Source organism: Hemitrygon akajei, chromosome 5 (genome assembly GCF_048418815.1).
Source record: "Hemitrygon akajei chromosome 5, sHemAka1.3, whole genome shotgun sequence".
NCBI lineage: Eukaryota > Metazoa > Chordata > Chondrichthyes > Myliobatiformes > Dasyatidae > Hemitrygon > Hemitrygon akajei.
In genome coordinates, this window is record NC_133128.1 from 24,317,085 (window position 1) to 24,332,646 (window position 15,562).

At 43.7% G+C, this 15,562-nt stretch overlaps 1 protein-coding gene across 1 annotated transcript in view; it reads left to right on the forward strand.

Annotated features, from left to right (window-relative positions):
- umodl1 (uromodulin-like 1) overlaps nucleotides 1-15,562 on the forward strand; it is a 116,600-nt gene that overhangs the window by 73,668 nt on the left and 27,370 nt on the right. The window contains exons 16-19 of the mRNA XM_073047626.1: nucleotides 2,716-2,976; nucleotides 9,163-9,420; nucleotides 12,393-12,509; nucleotides 13,307-13,564. Of these exons, the coding sequence (XP_072903727.1) occupies nucleotides 2,716-2,976; nucleotides 9,163-9,420; nucleotides 12,393-12,509; nucleotides 13,307-13,564 (894 nt within the window). The remainder of the gene's footprint in view (nucleotides 1-2,715; nucleotides 2,977-9,162; nucleotides 9,421-12,392; nucleotides 12,510-13,306; nucleotides 13,565-15,562) is intronic.

Consider the following 15,562-nt stretch of genomic DNA (forward strand, 5'->3'; position numbering starts at 1 on the left):
GAACAGGAGCCTTCGTCCCTCCACAAAGGTTGCTGTATACCAATCGGTCTGTGTCACCACCCTCCTTTATGGCTGTGAAGCTTGGGTAACCTACAGCCACCACATAAGCTGCCTCCAGAGTGATCATTTCATGATCACAGGAGGGAATGAGAATGTGAAGAGGGTAAGGGGTACGTGTAGAAGGGGTGGACGAGGGGTAAGTGAGCAAAATATGTAGACAGGACCAGGGAGAGGATACATCATTGGGGAAGTGTAGGAGGACAGGGAACAAGTAACTAAAATAGATGTGGCAACCACAAAGAAGAGGAACCTTGCGACCATAAGACAATGTGTTCAGCAAAGTATCTGAGCGATATACCTATTTCGAGTGTTTTGCTTGCGTCTATGCTTATTCTGAGTATTTTGCGTGCTTAGCTATGCAATAGCCAATCAATCGATGAATTTGAACCGGTAACCATATTTGCGAATGTAGTACCCTGCTTTTGGGTGTAAGCCTGACCTTTGTAAACCGACAAATTGGGAGTTGGCTACCTTACGCCCGAAGTGCGTGGGGCTGCAAACTCCTCTCTGAATAAAAACCGTTTCAGAGGTAATTTCGTGTCTCTGGTGTTTTTCCTCAACTGAGCAGGTTAATAATTTCAGGTTGATATCAGCACATCCTGGGAATTACCTGGCGTGAGCGGGTGCCTCACACTGAAATACTTGTAAAGACCAACTGCAGAAGTATTGAGGCCATGATCACCCAGCATCAGCTGCAGTGACTGGGGTACGTGATAAGAATGCCCCCATGTCGGCTACCCTGCAGAGTGTTATATGGCCAGCTACATCATGGTTGACGCTCAGCTGGAGGGCTGAGGAAGTGCTATAAGGATCAGATGAAGAATGCTTTAAGGAAGTGCAAGATCAGACCCGAGGACCTGGAAGGTTGGAGGATGTTGCTGCTGACTGTAGCATTTGGCGACAGCTGTGTAGGGATGGGGGTTCATATTCTGGAGATGGAAAGAACAACCAGAAGACAGCAGAAGAGAGCCAAGAGAGATGCAGCCATGGTTGCCATCACTACCACCACCACTACCACATATACATGTCCCACCTGCAATAGAGCTTGTGGGTCCAAGATAGGACTGTATAGTCATCAAAGATCTCACCGTTAAAGGAGTGGACATCGTCATCGGATTCTGATGGACAACCGGAGTGTGTGTGTGTGTGTGTGTGTGTGTGTGTGTGTGTGTGTGTGTGTGTGTGTGTGTGTGTGTGTGTGTGTGTGTGTGTGTGTGTGTGTGTGTGTGTGTGTGTGTGTGTGTGTGTGTGTGTGTGTGTAAAACTTAATTATACAATATATGTTTCTACACACATACATACTATATATAACATATGTATAAAACTATACTTAACTATATGTTGTATCTGTACATTATGTCAATATGTTAATCTGTGCATCTACAGAATTATTTTCTGTTAATATTATTGTATAATATTATTTTATAGGCTATATGGGATATATGTATTGTGTTTTTCACCTTGGCTCCAGAAGAATATTGTTTCATTTAGCTGTATACATGTGCACAATTGAATGACAACTTGAAATTGAATCTCTCTCTCTCTCTATCCATCTGTGTGTGTGTGTGTGTGTGTATGTGCATATATATGTTACATTTCTTCTTTGGGAAATCCGGTAAACCTTAGCAAATTGTTGAGGATCAATGGGGAGATGCAGAATTAACTTAACCTTCTGAGGAAGCAGAGGCACTGGTCTTCTTTCCCTGCACCCTCAATCGATTCCTCAGCCACACATTCATCTTCCAAATCATCCTATTCTTACCTCACTGGTGCATGGCACGGGCAGCAATTCAGGAGATTACAACCCTTAAGGTGCTGCTTTTCAGCTTTCTACCTAAATCCTGGCATTCTGTGTCAGGAACCTCACAGCTTTTCCTGCCCATGTCAAAGGGAATCAATATGTACCATGACCTTTGGCTGCTCACCCTCCCTGTTTAGAATGCTGTGGACCAGATCTGACACATCTCTGTTCCTGGAATCTGGGAGACAACATACCACTTGGGTGTCCCTTTCACATCCACAGAATCTCCTGTCTGCTCCCTGAAATAGTGAATCCCCTATTCCTCTTCTTCCCCCTGCTCTTCTGAGCCACAGAACCAGATGCAGTACCAGAGAACTGATTGGTGTGGCTTTCCCCTGGTAGGTCAGTTCACCCCCACCCCCCGGAACAATATCCCAAGCTGTATACCTGTTCTTGAGGGGAATGGCACAGGGGTACTCTGCACTGGTTTCTTATCCTATTTCCCTTTCCTGACAGTCACCCAACTACAAGCCTCCTGCAATTTAGGAGTGACTATCTCCCTGTAGCTCCTGTATATCATTTGCTCATTATGTTCACAATACTACTATACCACATGCCAACCTTCCTTTAGTCAGATCTAGCTACTCCAATATTAGTCACCCTACATAAGGAGTTCATTTATACTTGCTGATTTATTGTTGCAAACTAATATTTTTTGGTATTCTCCACAGTGTAATTTTTGACAAGCTGTCAATTAGTGTAGTTACGATAACTTGAGATGCAATTATCCGCCTGTTCTCTAAGGGAAAGTTACAGGCATCAGATACTTTCATAGTGTCCTTTCAAATGCATTCTGTTCCCGACAGGCAGGTACTCGTTAATGTCATGGAATAACTTTCCATTTATCTTTTCAGCTACTCCATCGCCCATTATAAACTTGACAGTTTTCAATGTCACCACGAAGAGCTTTCACATTACCTGGACAACAGACAACTACGAAGAGCAGATATTTATTGTCCAGTTGTTAAAGGATGATGGTGTTGTGAAGGAAATAGAAACTCTGGAGCTGGGTTTAACAATATCAGAGCTGGAACCTGGAACTGAATACACTGTGAGCATTGCCTCGAGGTCTTGTGAGCAAGATGGCACTGCCTCTGAACTGAACGTTAAAACAGGTATTGACACTAAATGGAATTTAGTTCACCATAATTTGCTGTTAATCTCAAATTGGCAATCCCATTGTCAAAGCCTTCAATATGCTAATTCGCAATTTCTGCTTATGAGCATGTGGTGAGTTATTGCGGGGCTGAGTCATGTTGACAAGGTGTTTAACTAAGCAACCATTTGTTGTTTTGATAGCACAAGAGCGGAGATTGTACATTATGAGAATGCTGTCATGATGAGATAACTTGAAAAGTTTGCCTGAAAGGGTGGCGATGGAAGGAACTCTTACCACCTTTTTAAAGTGTATCTTTCTGATTATTTGAGGAGCTATAATTCGAGGATGAGAGAACTATAGCAATGGGAAAAGATGCCTGAAAAAAGTGCTGGGAGAAGCTCTTACAACATTTTTAAAAAAAGCAACACACACAAAATGCTAGAGGAACTCAGTAAGTTGGGCAGACTGTTTATTTATTTCCATAGATGCTGCCTGACTTGCTGAGTTCCTCCAACATTCTGTGTTGCTTTGGAATCTGCAGACTTTCTTGTGATTTTAAAAAAACACAAGTGTGAGTATTTGGTGCATTATAATTTGCAGTGTTATGCACCAAGAACTAGGGAGTGGGATTACTTTAAATTTCATTTTTAAGCAGCCGGCCCACAAATAGGTTGAGCACCTCTTTTAGCATCATGGATTTTTGTGCTAACATTTCTATTGTACTGCCTAGCTCATACAAAACCTCCCTTCTCCCTACACTAGCACTTCTCATCTGAAACAAACAAATCACAAGGTGCAAGGAGCAAAACAGCTGCACAAACATGCAAAGTCTTTGAACATAGAACTTAGAACTTAGAATATCTGGTTTCCTCACTACAGGAAGGATGTGGAAGCCATAGAAAGGGTGCAGAGGAGATTTACAAGGATGTTGCCTGGACTGGGGAGCATGCCTTATGCGAATAGGTTGAGTGAACTCGGCCTTTTCTCCTTGGAGCGAAGGAGGATGAGGTGTATAAGATGATGAGAAACATTGATCGTGTGGATAGTCAGAGGCTTTTTCCCAGGGCTAAAATGGTTGCCACAAGAGGACACAGGTTTAAGGTGCTGAGGAGTAGGTACAGAGGAGATGTCAGGGGTAAATTTTTTACTCAGAGAGTGGTGAGTGCATGGAATGGGCTGCCAGCAATGGTGGTAGAGGCGGATATGATAGGGTCCTTTAAGAAACTTTTTGATAGGTACATGGAGCTTAGTAAAATAGAGGGCTATAGGTAAGTCTAGTAATTTCTGAGGTAGGGACATGTTCGGCACAACTTTGTGGGCCGAAGGGCCTGTACCGTGCTGTAAGTTTTCTATGTTTCCATGTTTCTATTACAGCACAGTACAGACCCTTCGGTCCACGATGTTGTGCCAGCCTTATAACGTTCTCCAAGATCAAGCTGACCCTTTCATCCTACAGAGACCATGTGCTTCTTAACTGTCCCTAATGTATCTGCATCAACCCTTGCAGTATGTTCCATGCACCCACCACACTCTTTAAAAAAAACCTTGCCTCTAACAAGACCCCCACCTTTCCTCAAAATTTCCCTCAAATTTTGCTCCCTTATATTAGTTATTTCCCTCCTGGGGGGGGGGGGGGGAACAATCTTTGTCTATCCACTTGGTCTGTGCCTCTTATCATAATGTACACCTTTATCAAGTCACCACTCATCTTCCTTCACTCCAAAGAGGAAAGTCATAGTTTTTATGCATTGCATGGCTAGCTAGAGAAGACGGATCTGAGAGTTGTATTCTACATGCATACCTTGATAACAAAATGGATCTTTGAACTGGCTGCCCACAAAACACAATGCCCAAATGTCCACAAAGTCAGTGAGAGGGCAATCTAATCTGCACCGGCCTGCTTCTTCTCACTTCAGCTGTAGTTGATTGTTTTACATTTTGAGCAATTATGTTCAGGCTGGGGTGGGTAAAATTCGTAGTTATGCATAACATAATAGAACGGCTAAAATGAAGGTTTTCGTACATACTTATGGGACTTGCGTATTTTTGCACAACCCTTGAAGTAGCCTGGTGGTAAGAGTGTGAATGCTCATAAATATGTCGTGGTCAAGAATTGGGTGCAAGCCCAATAAATATTAAGGTGGTTGATTCCAATCTCCTTGTCTGCCCTTACCTGCCTTGGAATGAATGGTAATTCTTCATGTTTTTGCTCAGCAGAAACCACAAACGTCAGATCAAAACGGTCTTCCGTGGATTTTGTCTCTTCAATGACTGTCTATTTGAATAGGCCGGGATTTGCAGCGGACTTTCCATATCCGGACATGCCTTTATGCTGTATGTCTCTTCATATCAATTTCACTGATGCATGGATTCTCTTTGAGTGTGTAACAGTGTGCTGGAGTGTGTGTGTGTTTCCGTGTTATTAGATTTTGAGATGTAAACAGAGTAACTTCAAGATGTCATGTGATAACAGCCCTGCTGAATGGTCTCAGCCCGAAACATCAACTGCACTGTACTGCCTGGCCTGCTGAATTTCTCCAGCATTCTGAGTGTGTGCTGATGTGGTAACATTTGCTAGTTTTGATAATAATAATTGTTGCTGCAGAATAGCACACACAAAATGCTGGAGGAACTCAGGAGGTCATGAAGGGTCACAACCTGAAATATCAACTGTATTTTCCTCTCCACAGATGCCTTCTGACCTGCTGAGTTCCTCCAGCATTTTGTGTGTGTTGCTCTGGTTTTCTAGTATCTGCGGCATCTCTTGTGTTTACGTTGGTATTTGCAGTGGTAATGTTCGTGAAGTTTCCTGCACAGTATTTGCTGTGACTGCCTGGAGGCAGCTTTAGGAATTCCCTGCATGCATAATTCACATTTTTTTGAGGCCTCCGTTGGAAGAGGTCAACCATGGACGTTGCATCCTAGCTGTCTAGATACACAAGCCAGGGCAGTACAATACGGAGAGCAAGATGTTGCCCATACAACAGCCTCCCCCTCTCCATGCTGATGATGAGTGCAAAGAAATGGCAGAGGCCAATACAGTTTGGCACCAGCAGTGTTGTAGGCACAGGCTAGTCACCCAATGAATTCAATGTAGGATTGCTTTAGGGACTCCAGCTCTGGACTTTTCCTTGGGGTTTACTCTTGAAGCCTTCCCCATGTGTGGGTATAGCCGGAAGGCAGTGGAGGTTTGAGATCAGAGTTTTCTTTCTCCTAGTTGAGCTACCAGGCTCGGCTCAGGAGCCCCATCTGCCCGAAGTGACAGGTTTTAAGGCACCAGTAACCCACCTTTGTCCCATCTCCCGTCAGTAGAAACTGTTCCACCAGGCTTAGTACTAAGCCACACATGAAGGCCAGAAACTGGACTTGGTTGTCAGAGGCTATTTGAGATGCACGCCATTGGGAGTATTTAATAGGTAGTGGGAGTTTATCCCCATTAACACCCACGGTCATGACAATCTTAAGAAACCTGCATAATTCACAGGTATCACAGGAAAGTTACAGCATGCAAAGAGGCCATTTGGCAAACCCAATTTGAGTTTTGGTTCTAAGCAAGAGCAATTAATGAAACCCACTCTCCTGCCCTCTCCCCATAGACTTGTTATTTTTAATTTTCTTTTTGAGTATTTATCCAGCCTCCCTTTGAGTACTGGCAAATGCAGCTGCTTCCACTGGCAGTGCATTCCAGAGCGAACAACTTTCTATGCGATACCAAAATGTTGCTATGCAGGTTGTGGCTTTTTATCTCAAGGTTGCTATCAGTCATTTGTTGCTCTTAGAAAGCTTAAGTCTTTCTATGATCTGAGATAAATTTAATTACTCATCACCATTGGATTAAATTTCTGCATCTGTCAATGCCGTTTGCGTGGGACCTCTACTGGCATTTCTTTGACTTCAATAGGAATGCTTTATCGATATTTAAAGGACCGTGTCCCCATTGTCACACATTATCTGGCCTTCTCGTAAACAAATTAAGGAAACTAACTCACTTCACTACTGCAAAGGGTCTTGGGAGTCCTTGTGCAGAATTCCCTAAAGGGTAACTTGCAGGTCGAGTGGGCGCTAAGGAAGGCAAACACAATTCATTTCAAGAGGGCAAGGAGGTAATGCTGAGGTTTTATACAGCATTGGCCAGACTGCACTTGGAGTATTGTGAACAAGAGAAAATCTGCAGATGCTGGAAATCCAAGCAACACACACAAACTGCTGGAGGAACTCAGCAGGCCAGGCAGCATCTATGGAAAAGAGTACAGTGGATGCTTCAGGCCGAGATCCTTTGTCAGGGCTGGAGAAAACAGATAAGATCAGCGTAAGAAGCTGGACGGAGGGGAGGAAGAAATACAAAATGGCTGGTGACAGGTGGAACTGGGAGGGGGTGGGGTGAAATAAAGAGCTGGCAAGTCAATGGGTGAAAGAGATAAAGGGTTGGAAAAGGGGGACTCTGCTAGGAGAGGGCAGAAGGCCATGGAAGGAAGGGAAGGGGGAGGAGCACCAGAGGGAGATGACGGTCAGGTGAGGAGATAAGATGAGGGAGGGATATGGGAATGGGGAATGGTGAAGGCAGGAGCCTTTACCGGAAGTTCAAGAAACTGATGTTCATGACATCAAGTTGGAGGGAACCCAGACAGAAAATAAGGTGTTGCTCCTCCAACTTGAGTGTGGCCTCATTGTGGCAGTAGGGGAGGCCATGGACTGACCATGAGGCCACACCAGGAGCACTGGATACAGTATATGACCCTGGCAGATTCACAGGTTAAGTGTCGTCTCACCTGGAAGGACTGTTTGGGACCCTGAATGGTGATGAGGGAGGAGGTGTAGGGGCAGGTGAAGCACTTGTTGTGCTTGCAAGGATAAGTGGCAGGAGGAAGATCAGTGGGGAGGAATGAGTGGACAAGGGAATTGTGTAGGGAGTGATGGTTGTGGAAAGTGGAAAGTCGGTGGGGGGGGGGGGGATGGAAAGATGTGCTTGGAGGTTGGATCCTGTTGGAGATGGCAGAACTTAATGGAGTTGGATATGTAGGCTAGTGGGGTGGTGGGTGAGAACAAGAGGCTACCTAAAAACATTTGTACGGGCATCGCTCCCTATGCGACACTCTTGTCCATTCGTCCCTCCCCGCTGATCTCCCTTCTGACACTTACTCTTTCAAGTGGGACAAGTTCTACACCTGCCCCTACACCTCCTTCCTCACTATCATTCAGGGCCCCAAACAGTCCTTTCAGTTGAGGTGACACTTCACCTGTGAGTCTGTTGGGGGGTCATACATTGTGTCTGGTGCTCCCGGTGTGGCCTCCTGTATATCAGTGAGACCTGACGTAGATTGGAAGACCATTTCTTGAGCACCTATGCCCCGTTCGCCAGAACAAGCGGGATCTCCCAGCAGACATCCATTTTAATTCCACTTCCCTTTCCCATTCCAACACGTCACCTACTACCTGGTATTTCTTTCTCCCCTCCCCCACCTTCCTACTTTGTCTTCTCATCTTTTTTCTCCAGTCCTGATGAAGGGTCTCGACCCAAAACATCGACTCTTTATTCATTTCTATAGATGTTGCCTGGCTTGCTTAGTTCTTCCTGTATTTTGTGTGTGTGTTGCTTGGAGTGCTGTGAGCAGTTCTAGGCCCCTTATCTTAGAAAGGATGTGCTGGCATTGGAGTGGGTCCAGAGGAGGTTCATGAGGATGATCCCAGGGTTAATGTATGAGACCATTTGATGGCTCTGTGCCTGTACTTGGGTTAAGGAGAATGGGTGGGGGATGAGGGGATCTCATTGAAACCTATTCAATAATGAAACGCTGGGACGGAGTGGATGTGAAGTGGCTGCTTCCTTGAGTGGTGGAGTCTAGCACCAGAAGGCACAGACTCAGCATAGAAGGGCATCCTAAAGAACAGAGACATAGAGGAATTTTTTTAACCAGAGAGTGGTGAATCTGTGGAATTCATTGCCACAGACATCTGTGGAGGCCAAACCATTGGGTATATTTAAAGTGGAGGTTGATGGGTTCTTGATTAGTCAAGGCATCAAAGGTTATGCAGAGAAGGCAGGAGAATGGGATTGAGATGGATATTAATCAGCCATGATGGAATGGTAGATAAGACTCTATGGGTTCCATGTCTTATGGTCTTATTGCATCCTAACAGTCAGGAATGGGGAATAAATGTTGTTCCAATAAGGCACTACGTTAACCAGTTCTTCAATTTGCAGCTCCATCTGCGGTCACCAACTTGGCTGTATCCAGCATCACCAGTGGTGGCTTTCAAGTCACTTGGACAACGGACACAAGTGAAGAGCAGACGTATGTGGTGCAGGTGTGGAAGGGTAATATCATTGTGCGTGAGACAGAGACACAGAAACTGGAGTGGACTGCATCAGGACTAGAGCCTGGGACTGAGTACATCGTAACTGTGGTGTCCAGAGTGTGTGAGCAAGAGAGCATTACTGCAGAGATGAATGTGAGAACAGGTAATGACACTGGATTGTGATTCATTTTAATCATTCACCTAAGGCCAGCAGTAATCACCTTCGAACAAAACTGCTTGGCTAGGCCATCTCAGAAGCTGGATATGAATCAACCTCATTAAAACAAATGTAACTTGCAAACAGTCAAGTTTTGAGACCCAAGACATTGATTGTTTGATTATCTGCAATGGTGTCACAGTCACCCTTCATTACTGACCCAGATCTTCAGGGCTTGGTCAGTTCAATGCTGAGCAGCTTTGTGTCATAGGTGACAAAGTGAGGCTGTTCTTATTGATAACTAACAGTGTCAGAGTGCTTGCTCAGCATTTAAAAATATTGGTTTTAAACTTGATACGTATCATTAAGCAGGGGAGCTCACATTGGCAGCACAGGTTGGCCATGGACTTTTTAAAATATATTTTTATTAATTTTCTTAATGACTTGAGTATTGCTGGCATGTTTAGTGTTTGTTTCCTATTCCCTACTGCTTTATAGAAGAACTGAGTTGACATCTAGAACAGCTGTAGCCCTTTGGTAAGGAAAGTAAAGTCATTTCACATGTAGCCTTGGGGAGAGATAGGAGCAGATGGTATGGAAAAGCATTTAATTAAGGGAAGTGAACCATAATAGGATTAGGTAAGAATTGGGGAGCATAAATTGGGAATAGTTATCCTCAGGAAAATGGACAATGCGAAGGTTGTTTAGGGAACACTTTCTGGCAGTTCTGGATAGCTTTGTCCCACTGAGGATGGGAAAGGATGGTACGGTGAAGGAACCATGGTCGACAAGAGATGTGGGACATCTAGTCAAGAGGAAGAAAAAAATCTTACTTACTGTTTCAGAAGCAAGGATCAGGTAGGGCTCTAGAGAGTTACAGTGTAGCCAGGAAGGAGCTGAAGAATGGATTTTGAAGGGCTAGTAGGCATGAGAAGGCCTTGGTGAGTAGGATTAAGGAAAAACCACTAGATGTTCCACATGTATGTGAAGAACTGGAGGGCGGCCAGAGTGAGTGTAGGACTGATCAGCAATAATGAAGGAAGCATCTGCCAGGATTCAGAGGAGGTAGGGGAGGTCCTCAATGAATGCTTTGCTTCATTGTTCATCTGTGAGATCATGAGGTCAGCGTAAAACAGGCTGATATGCTTGGACATGTGGATGCTAAGAAAGAGGATATACTGGAACATTTATAACATTAAGATAGATATGTCCCCAGGGCCTGATGGGATATACCCCGTATTGCTACATAAAATGAGGGAAGAGATTATTGTGCCATAGCTTTGCATTCTTGTTGGCCATAGGAGCAGTACCAAATGATTGGAGGGTGGCAAATGTTAGTCCTTTGTTCAAGAGAGGGAGTAGGGATAACCCTGGAAATTATAAACCAGAGAGTCATATTTTAGGGGTGGGTAAATTCTTGGGGAGGATTCTTAGAGACAGGATTTATGAGTATTTGGAAGAGTATAGTCTGATTAGCGTAGATTTGTGAGGGGCAGGTCATGCCTCATGATCCTGAATGAATTCTTTGAGGATGTGTCAAAGCACATTGATGAAGGTGGTGTGGTGAATATGGATTTGATACCCGTTTGCTGATGTTTTTGAAGAGGAGTTTTACAAGTGCCAAGGTCAATACCAGGTGGTCCTTCTGATTCAACCTAATGGCCACTGCTAAACTGAATGGTCTATTAGGTCAGAGGGTATGAGACCATCAACAATATTTTGTCTCAAACCACATACAGACCAGAGAAGAAATCTAATTGATTCAATGGTCATCATTTTGAAATGAGCAAAATGCAGTTCTGAAAATGTTCAGGCAGCATGTCTGGGGGAGAAATACTGAGTTAATGTTCTAAACCTGGACCGGAGAAGTGAGAAAACAAGTTAGTTTTAAGCTGCAGAGAGGAGGTGACGTGGGATAAAGTGAGCATCTCTGAACTACTGTGCTCAGGGCTGCTCTTGTCTTGATCTCACTGTGCTCAGGGATAATCTTTAGAGGCAATTTGGTTGATGGATCAATGGAGGGAAATTAAAAGCTCCACAAGCAAAGGATTGAACTTGTAATGTGGTGTGGATAGTTGGAGAGAAAATATAAAGCAAAGGAATGTCAATGCTGCAGAATGTTGGGCAGAAGACAATTCGAGGCAGTTTTTTGACCTGATACATTAACTGCGTTTCACCTTCCATAGATGCTGCCAGACCTGCTTCGTGTTTTCAGTACTTCTTCTTCAAACCCCCAGCACCTGCAGTGTTTGGTTTTCATTTCTGTGATTAATTTGTTTTTATAAGTACCAGATCACTAATGAAATTTACATTCCACAGTTGCCATGGTGGATTTGACTGAGTCTTTGGAACATTAGTACAGTTACTTAACCATAGTGCCACCATTTTACTAGAGGCCAATAGATAGCAGATCAGGTGAAAGCTTCCAAACGGTATATGCGTGGAGCTAGTTAATTTGGACTAGTCTAGTTAGAACTGGGGACCAGCTGGGCTGAAGGGTCTTTCTCTGTGGGGTAGTAATAGTGCGATCATTCAAGTCAAGTATGATGTTCTCCTCAGGGATTGTCCATTGTGGGGTCCTTAGGTGGCTGTAGAGACCAACCTGGGGTATTCTGGGGCAGTGTAGGCAAGGGTACGTGGTGGCTGTAGTAAGTAATTGGGTCTTTTGGTTACACAACAGCTGCTTATTCTCTGAGGCACAGTGGAAGTTCTCATTTGGTGCTGCTCCCTCTTGAATGGATTTTCTCCCGGTGTATCTATTGAGTGCAATGTCTCCCCCGATTTTAGATGTAAAGTTGAATTTCTTCAGGCTGATTTTGATGTTCTCTTTGGGCTTGCTGACCTTCCTTTCATTGGAAGTAAAGGATCTTTTTGGGGGGGAGCACAAATTAGGTACCTGGGTGACATGTTCTATCCATCCTCTATGACTCTAATTGTATGTAAGAGTTGCAGAACTAATCACCATCCTGGTTTTTCAGCTCTTAGTCCAACCAAGACTGTGACAGGAATGTCCTTATCTGATGACTTGGATATGTTCATGTCCAGCACTGTGCAAACATTTACTTCACCTTCCACACAAAGACCTACAACTTGTGGTAAGCTCAGCTCTTTTGCATTACTTAGATTTGAATATGCTTCATGGTGCTGTAACTTAAGATAAATTATTAGAGAATTTTTAAAAAATCTTCAAATTTAAATTTTAACTTCAGTAGACATGCTCTGCCGTCACACAAGCCAGTCTTCTCTCCTTCCCACTGCCTCGAGAAAGATGCCATCACAATCAAAGACCCCTCCCATCTCGGTCATTCACTCTTCTCCCCTCTCCTATCGGCAGAAGCCACAAAAGCTTGAGAACACAAACCACCAGGCTCAAGGATATTTCTATCCTGAGTCCTGAGCCTGCCTCTTTGTCTGATAATAAAGAACTTTTGATCTCCTAGACTACCTTGTCATCCATGGCCCATGTACTTTGTCTACCTGCACTTCACTTTTTCTGTTACTGTAAAACTATGTTCTGCATTCTGCTTTCTTTCCCCTTTTGTGTGGAGCAAGAACAACAACAGAATAGTATGATTACATGTTTTTATTGTGTTATATTAGTAACAGTACAAACTGGTCAACATACAATGCAGGAGTGATGAATTGGGCACACCAAGATGGAGAAACATGCTCATTCTAAAGTCTGCACCCTAAAGAGAGAGAGAGAGAGAGTCCTCTGCACATAGGAGGTCCAGCTGATTCACTGCATGATTGATGGGTTATGATTCATTTTGTACTAACTCAATGTACTTGTATGCATAGAGTGATCTGTCTGGAAGACATCCAAACTAAAGCTTTTTACTGTATCTCAGAACCTGTGATAATAATAAAGCACTTACCACTTTTCCTCTAGTTCCTTCATTGATCAAAAGCGTCATTGTTCTTAATGTCACGAGCAACAGTCTGAAGGTCATTTGGGAAGCCGATGCTGCAATCGATCAAGAGTTTCTTGTACAACTGTGGAAGGATGAGCAGCTACTGGTTGAAGCAAAAACCAAGGAACAAAGCTGGACTGTGTCAGACTTGGAGGCAGGGATGCTGTACACTGTGAGGGTTGTCTCTTGGCTCTGTGGGACAGAGGGCAAAGCCAAAGTACAAGAAATCAAAACAGGTATAAAGTGTTATGTTCCTATAGAATTGTTTTCTCGGTTATTATTTCCTTGTCCTTCCAATTCCTTAAATATCTTTTCTGATTGTGTTCTGATACTTAAGGTAAGAGCAGAAGACTCGTCCAGTGAGGGTGGTTTGCTATTCCAGATCTTTATTCTTTTGTTTGCCAGAGATACAACCCAATGTCTGCATTTTTTAAATTTTCAATTCTAGTTCCTTCATACTTGGGAGAAATTGTGTAGGTTTGGAAACAGTCCTTTGGTTCACAAATAGCTTTGCTTTTGTTCAATCTCACTATAGGCTGACTTCGTTCCAGTCAATTAAACCAAAAGTTTTAACTCCATTTGATCAGAACACTTCGGTTTCCACACCTTGGCAGATTTAATCATATAGAAATTTGTGCCACAGAAAGAGGCAATTTGGCGCATTGTGGCCATCACAGTTCGAGAAACCCATTGAGACACTCAACCTGCTGCTCTACAGGCAAAGTCATATTGAGAATCAGTGATGGGTAGATTTCAAATATGGTGGCTTCCCTCTTCACCACTCTTTCGTACAGACTCCAATGATACTTTGGAGACATGAGACTGCAAATGCTGGAATCTGCTGGAAGGACTCAATGGGTTGAGTAGTATCTGTGGGAGGAAAGGAACTGTTGACCTTTCAGGTCAGAACCCTACATCAGGATGCCAAGTTATTGCAGGAGATTGTTGTTTCAAAGGTCCTTTGGATATCTCTCCATTATTTCTCCATAAATCCCTTCCCTCAATCACTGTAAATCTAAATCCAATTGTCGCTAACTTCCATTCTTAAGACCATAAAACTGCAGCAGAATTAGGCCATTCGGCCCATTGAGTTTGCTCCACCATTTCTTCATGCCTGATCCATTGCCCTCTCAACCCCATTCTTTTGCTTTCACCCTGTACCCTTTCTCACATTGACTAATCTAAGAACCTATCAACCTCAACTTAAGTACACCCAGTGACCTGGTCTTTACAGCCACCTGTGGCAGCAAATTCCACAGATTCACTACCCTCTACCTAAAGACATCCCTCCTCATCTCATTATAGATGGACATCTCTCTATTCTGAGACTGTGCTCTCTGGTCGTAGACACCCCCACCATAGGAAACATCCTCTTCATCCTCTTCACATCCACTCGATCAAGGCCTTTCAACATTGGATAGGTTTCAATGGAATCCATCTCCCCTCATTTTTCTAAATTGAATTGGGTACAGCTCAGATCGGCTGGCTGGTGGTGTAGTGGCATCAGCACTGGACTTAGAGGCCAGGTAATGGTCCCAGGTTCGAATCCAGCTGGCTCCTTGCACACTTACTATCTGTGCAAGGCAAATGCTAAGGAAATGGCAAAATAATGCCATCTGATGCGCCATCAGATGTGAAAAGGGACAACAACAACAGGCTCAGAGTCATCAAATGCTCCTCATAAGTCTTTCTTTTCTTGAGAACCTCCTGTGAACCGTCTCCAATGTCAGTGCATCCTTTCTTAGATAAGGGGCCCAAAACTGCTCACAATACTCCAAGTGAGCCCTCACCAGTACAATATGAAGCCTCGACATTACATCCTTGCTTTTATATTCTAGTCCTCTCAAAATGAATGCTAACATTGCACTTACTTTTCTTACCACCACCTCAACCTGCAAATTAACCTTTAGGGTATCCTGTACGAGGACTCCCAAGTCCTTTTGCATGTCAGATTTTTGAATTTTCTCCCATTTAGGAAATACTCTATGCTTTTAATCCTTTTACCAAAGTGCATGACCATACTCTTTCTGACACAGTATTCCATCTGCCACTTCTTTACCCATTCTTCTAATCTGACTAAGCCCTTGCGCAGCCTCCCTGTTTCCTCAAAACTTCTCCACTTCCCTTGGAGAAATAAGTAATTTTCATTGATGCAATCTGAACTTCTCATAATTAGATATATTATATCTCAATTAATTTCCCCCTCAGCCTTTTCTGCTCTAAAAAAGGAAACC